This window comes from Harpia harpyja, chromosome 14, assembly GCF_026419915.1.
Source record: "Harpia harpyja isolate bHarHar1 chromosome 14, bHarHar1 primary haplotype, whole genome shotgun sequence".
NCBI classification, from domain to species: Eukaryota; Metazoa; Chordata; class Aves; order Accipitriformes; family Accipitridae; genus Harpia; species Harpia harpyja.
This window is the reverse complement of record NC_068953.1, coordinates 34,501,198-34,507,197: the sequence shown is the minus strand read 5'-3', so window position 1 is coordinate 34,507,197 and position 6,000 is coordinate 34,501,198. Positions and strand designations below refer to the sequence as shown.

Genomic DNA, 6,000 nt, shown 5'->3' with positions numbered 1-6,000 from the left:
CTGGGCTTCCAGGCCTGCTGTAACGAATTGTCAAGAACAAGCACTGGTTTACTCAATGGGCAAGGTCTGCAAGTCCAGCTCCTCACATGTATTCACACTCTGAAAATAAATGCAGAATCATTCTCAATGCTATTCTGTCTTCTGCAGTCTCTGCCCAACCCTCTCAGATATAGGCAGCTAATGGATAATCAGAACTATTTTGTTTTTTTTCAGACACAGGTAACTGGAACTTCAGGGCCTCCAAATCGACTGACCCACGACTGTACCCTTCAACTAAAAGAACGATCAGCAGTGCAAGATGTAATCCAATTTGTGGACAAGCTCTTGGGGCAAATAGGACTCATGGTATGTTTCACAGCTGTTTGTGAGCAGCCACCATTTCTGACAGAGCAGTGCAATACTGGTGATTAGACTGGAGAATGTGAATTTTTCCAGGGTTTACCTACAAGTTTCATCAGTCACCACCACTAGCAATGTTGAAAGCTGTAGCAGCAGTCCTGGTCAGCAGACAGTGGCATATCATCTCCTTGCACATCATCCAGTACCATTTGGAAAAAGCTTGTACTGCTATCAATACAAATTTCATGATTTGGTCTGCTCAGGCCGTGCTTCTAGTCAGAACAGTCAAAGCAAACAGAGCAGACAGCTTTAGCACCTTCTGTGCAGGAGGCAGTAGGGCTGCATGTAACATGGCCTCTGTTATACAAGAGGGATGTGTTCTTTGGTACACTGTTCGTGGCAGCTGTTGCTTATTTCAATATCAGGTAGTGGACAAGGAGTTGACCGTTACTGAGACTATGAACTGCACCAGAGTGCTCGCAGAAGTCAGACCGGATCTGGAGGTTTTCTGGCACCTTGCTAGTCACCTTTTGTCCTATGTCAAAGAGTACTTCCTCGAAAGAGAGGTATTGTCTGAAACGTTGCCTTCTCCTGCTGCGTGGCTGCTAAACCTGTGGGTCTCGAGACACTTAATACAGCCGGCATCTTCTGATGCAGCTTCGGCTGAAACTGTCATGGGGGAAAAGACAGCCCTGCGTAGAAGCTCTTCCCACTAGTGCTGAGGCTAGAGCCGGGAGCTCCTTCCTCGTGGGCCCGGTGCCCTTGCTGGCCGGGCCCCGCGGACGCGTCGAGGCGCGGGTCCCGGCCCAGGCGGCGGTCGGGCTGGCTTCCCGCCCGCCCTGGGCTACGGCAGCACCTTCTCTTCCCCCGGCCCCGCTCGGGGGCCGCAGGGGCTCCGCGGCCGCCGCCCCCTCCTGCCGCCGCCGCCCGCGGCCGTGAGGCGCCTCGCCCGCCGCCTCCGCGGGCGCCCGCCCGGCTTGGCCCGCAGCCGTCCCGCGCCGCGGCGGCCGGCCGGGGCCCGCGCCCTGGGGCCGCGCCGGAGGGCGGCGATGCCGGGCGCGGGGTGCGCGGCTGGCGGCGGAGCGCGGGGGGTGCGGGGGCGGGGGGGTGTGCAGCTCTCGCTAGCGCTGCTTGTGGTCACAGCCAGGCAAGCTCACATCCCATCTGGATCACGCTCGCTCTCTCCCTTCTGCTTTCCTACCATAGAGTTGCGCTGGAAACAGAAGATAGAGGGAGTGTAGGAGCTCGCCATCTCCAAGCGATCTACATTGGGAAAAACATGGAGTCCGCTCCGGCAGCCCCCGATCCAGCAGCCAGTGAGCCGGGCAGCAGCGTCTCCGAGGCGGCCGCCGGCGCCAGGGACACCCCGGTGAACCTGGAGCCGGCCCGGAAAAGCGATGCGCCGGCTCCCGTCCGCAGGCAGAGCTACTCCAGCAGCGGCAGCAGCAGAGGTAGGGAGACTTGGGGAAGGGGGAGGGGGCCGGGGGAGTGGGATCGCGGGTGGGTGGGAATAGGAAGAGGGGGGTAAGAGAGAAGGGGGAAATGCAGCAATTTAATCCCCTGGTTTATTGCTCGTGCTTGTCGAAGCCGCGCACGCAAACAAGCCACACTTCTACCCCCTGCAAAACCTTGCAAACTTTTATAGCTTCTTTTAATTGCTGCAGGAGGAGGGACAAATGCAATGAAAATATTGAGCGGTGTTTGGTGCTTTCCTATCTCTCTCGTTTATTGCCTGTGGTATCCGGATGGGTAGTGTGCCCCTGAAATTACATAATTTTATAAATATATAAAGCAACAGCAGGAGTATTGGGATTCAAGGGAACAAACTTTTAAAGCTGCAGTGTCCTTCCTCCCCCCCTTTTTTTTCTCCCCCTCGTCTGTCTCCTTTTGACAGTTTCTCAACTGGTGTGCTGTGGCTTGTTGTGAATGGGGGATCTGCGATTAAACAGGAGATGTGCGGTTTGCGGGCGACTTATTCACTCTCTTGCGCGCTGTTTTCCCTTAATTCATTTAAGTGTATCTGAAAAATTATTTCCTCTCGGAGCGGATGATCTCGTAGTTGCTGTTGTTTCTTCAAGGTGCACAACTTTGCAGAGGGTCTCTCTGCTCCCGTGGGTTCTCTTTCGCTCCCCCCTCCCCCCGAATAAAACGCTGCAAACTAACAGACGAGCCCCCCTTTTCTGTCGCTTAACTGCCAAGCTAATTGCCAACCTCCTGCCTCCGATTGCGTCTTTTAGCTGTGCGGGTCAGCTCTGAAGGTGCTCAGGGCGGCTGAAGTTTGGCGTCAGCTCTGTAGTGCCCGAGCGGCCCCGGCGGTGGGAAGCGAGCCCCGGCGGCGGGAGGGCTGCGCGCTGCCGGGCGCCGCGGAGAGGGCAGGGCGCGCTCGCCCCTACTCCCGCCGCGGGCGTGGTGTGGGGCGCCGGCTTCAAACATCGCCGGAGTTTGCCGAGACGTGCGAGAGGGAGGAGGCTGCCGCTTTAATTACTTGTAGGAGCAACGCTTCATAAATTATTTACAAGAGGGGGAGCGCGCTAGAGAGGCTTCGCCGGGTAAAATCACTCGGTGATGGGTAAAAATTAATGAAATAGTGCTATGTAATAATACACACGGCTGTTGAAAGAAATGACGGGCGGAGGAAAAGTGCGTGCCCGGCGGGAGCGGCAGCCCCCTCGGCGGCCGCCGCCGGGGCTGGGGCGGCGATGCCCGGCTGCCGGCGGCGGGGAGACCGTCTCTCCTCGGACGGAGGGATTTTTTGGTTGTAGGTTGGAATATGGCTGATCATGTGTCGGCTTGTGTTTTACAGTATTTTTCCCCTTTTGGCCACACCCCCCCTTCCCAGGCAGCTTCCCACTCAGGGAATCCGCGTACAGTAAAAGCCATCGAGATGACACACGCCGAAACATTTAATTAGAGGCGATTTGCGAGCAGGGAGCGCGCAGTTAGGCGGATGCCGAGGCGAGGAGGAGCGGGCTTGGCCAGAGGAGGCCGGGTGGCCACGGGCGTGTGTGCAGGGGAGCGTTTGGCTGCGCGGGGTATATTTAGAGCTTGCGAGAGTGGATTTGGAATGCAAGCGCCTTATGTAACGAGGTTAATCAGAAACACTGGAGAAAATTTCCTTAATTTGTCGGGGAGTTTTCTGGATGTTCGCGGAGCGGCCGTAGTTGGCGGGTGTTACACAACGCCCCCCCCCCGCCGCCCCGACTCTCCCGGCCGAGGGCTCCGGCGGCGTGGGCAGATGGTGCTGCCGGGGAGTGGGGCCGGCGGCGGGGAGCCGGCAGCCGGCTCCGGCGGGCTTGGGGAGGGGGTAACTTTGGGATCCCATAAATTATGTAACGCTCGGCTGCCGTTTCTGTGCGGATGCGAAAAGGAGGGGGGGCTGGGAAGAGCAGGCGGCTCTGGTGGTGAGGGTGTTTTCTTCGCGGTCCCGAATTGTTTAGGCTTTGGTACTGCTAACCTGCTGACCCATATGTCCCTCCTCCCCCGGGATTAAACAAGGAAGGGGGAGGGGGTCGGGCACTCGCAGGCACACGCGGACACTCGCACAGGCTCACACTCGCCGCACGCAGGCAGGCGCTGGGTTATGTAACAGTCTGAATGAAAAAACGAAGGTCAGTGATGGAGGCATCCGTGTGCAACACAATAGCGAACGCGCTCGGATACTGTGGCTTGGCAGTCTTTAAAGTGAAATAAAGCTTACGGCAGTAGCCGGCATATGGTTTTGAAGGGCTTGGGAGGGGAGAGGGGAGAAGGAAGAGGAGAGTGGCAGGGATCTGAAAAAAAAAAAAATATGTTTGGGTTTTTTCGGATGATGTAATGGAGTTGGCAGAAAATACAAGTCTACTCCTAGAGTGCAAACAGTAAGAGAATTGGAGCTGGCATTCTGTGCTAATGTTGCATAAATTACCGTATTGGAAATAAATTGACCTACACACTACACACCACCTGATTATGCCTTTCTAATAGTTAAAACCTGAAGATACAGAACTGTGCAGGAAAACCTGACAATATTAACATTTTGGGGTCCTTAAAATCGGGACTTGATGGATTAGGTGTTAGGTGTCCCTATAGACTGGTAGCTTTTTTTTTTTTTTTTTTTAAGCTATTGAAATAGAATTTGGTTTCTTGCTTTTTTTTTTTTTTTTTTAATGTGGTTCTGTATTTCTTATGGTAACAGTGTGACCTTAATGTGTGACCAGTACAGGTGAAATTATTTTTAGAACAGCTGCCTTATAAATTCATATATTCAGCTGCGTATTGAGTTCAAGAATTTATCTGTTTGGGTCATGATTCTGCAATGTGTTGTAAGCTGGCAGATCTGGACTCTTGTGCAGTCCATATGGAGTGATCTATTGATACTTAGATATATGTACACATGCACACACCTGTCTAAAAATCCTTATTTTTTGACTTAGCAAACCTTTTAAAACACTGGAAGTATTTGTTTCATATCCTTTATTTTTATAGCCGCACCTGCTGCAAAGCTGCTTTGATACTTCAGAGTTTATAATAACCAGTTTACATAGGGAATGAAGAAAACAAAATTGAAGAAATGGCTGTTGATGAAGAAGTGGGGAAATTTGCTGTGGAATAAGTTCTCAAGTGAAGCTTTAGCTATTATAATGCTAGCATTCCAAAATACCCTATTCTTTGATATACAAACATGTTTGGAGTGCCAGATCCTTGCATAGCTTGATTTTTATTTTGCTAAGGTTATGCTGTTTGTGTTGCTGTGTAGAATGCTTAACTGAAAACATAAATTCAGGAGTTATAAAAAGCACCTTTCAAATGGAGAATTGTTACCTGATTTATTTAATATACAGGAGTATGCGTGCATTACCTGCATGTTTTGGAAAATTACCTGCAGCCTGATATCAAAGGTGTTCGTTAGAAAATTGACACCATACATGGAAAAAGCAGGAAATAGATAAAAAGCCTGGTTTTCCCCTCAAAAGGATATTTTCACTGCTGACACTAATTGTTAAGATTTTCCTAAGAGCAGTCACTGTCCAGCAGGTTGAATTTCAGTCCGTGTGTGTTCTGCAACAAGGGTTTGTGGTTTGCCGTGGTTAGTATAAAGAATGTTTCACTCACTAGCTCTGGCCCTGGACTGTGACTGTTAAGTGCCATTCATTTCACTTTGCAGGCTTTGACATCCATGGAGTTCTCCCCATGCTGCAGTCTAAGGCTTAATGTTCTACTAGTCCCCTTAGAAATAGTTGTAATTGAATAAACTATATTTTAATAGGGAACTATGGTCTCATTAAAAATGAGAGCATATAAAAAGCTTTTTAATCTGATAAAATAGGCTCTGGTTTTTGGAGCCAAGCTCTTGGTCTCAGTGGTAAGTCAATCAAGAGAGAATGTCTTGCCGAAAAAAATTTAAAGGCTGCTCTTGCATCATTGGAAGATGCTGTGTGTAAATATTTTTTATGATGCTTTGTATTTAATAATAGAAAGCTGCAGCTATGTAGGTTCTTGTTCTTGTTTTCTCACTGTTGTGGTACTTGAGAGTATTTGTTATTTTCCAGAAGCCTTTGGAATTTATTATTGTGTCATGTATTCAGCCTGATCCTTTCTCTACTGATAGATTGGGGGGGGGGCTTGTTTTTTGTGTTTTGTTTTAATTTGGGTGATGCTCCACAAATAGGGGTGTCACATCAT

General features: G+C 50.6%; 1 protein-coding gene across 2 annotated transcripts in view; it reads left to right on the top strand.

Moving 5' to 3' along the window:
* The first annotated feature begins 1,424 nt into the window (after window positions 1-1,424).
* Window positions 1,425-6,000, top strand: part of RORA (RAR related orphan receptor A) — a 382,970-nt gene continuing 378,394 nt past the window's right edge. Inside the window, exon 1 of one of the 2 annotated variants that reach the window (XM_052807358.1) lies at window positions 1,425-1,790. In XM_052807358.1, the coding sequence (XP_052663318.1) occupies window positions 1,619-1,790 (172 nt within the window). In that variant the 5' untranslated portion in view covers window positions 1,425-1,618. The remainder of the gene's footprint in view (window positions 1,791-6,000) is intronic. The other variant, XM_052807356.1, reaches the window with a different exon arrangement.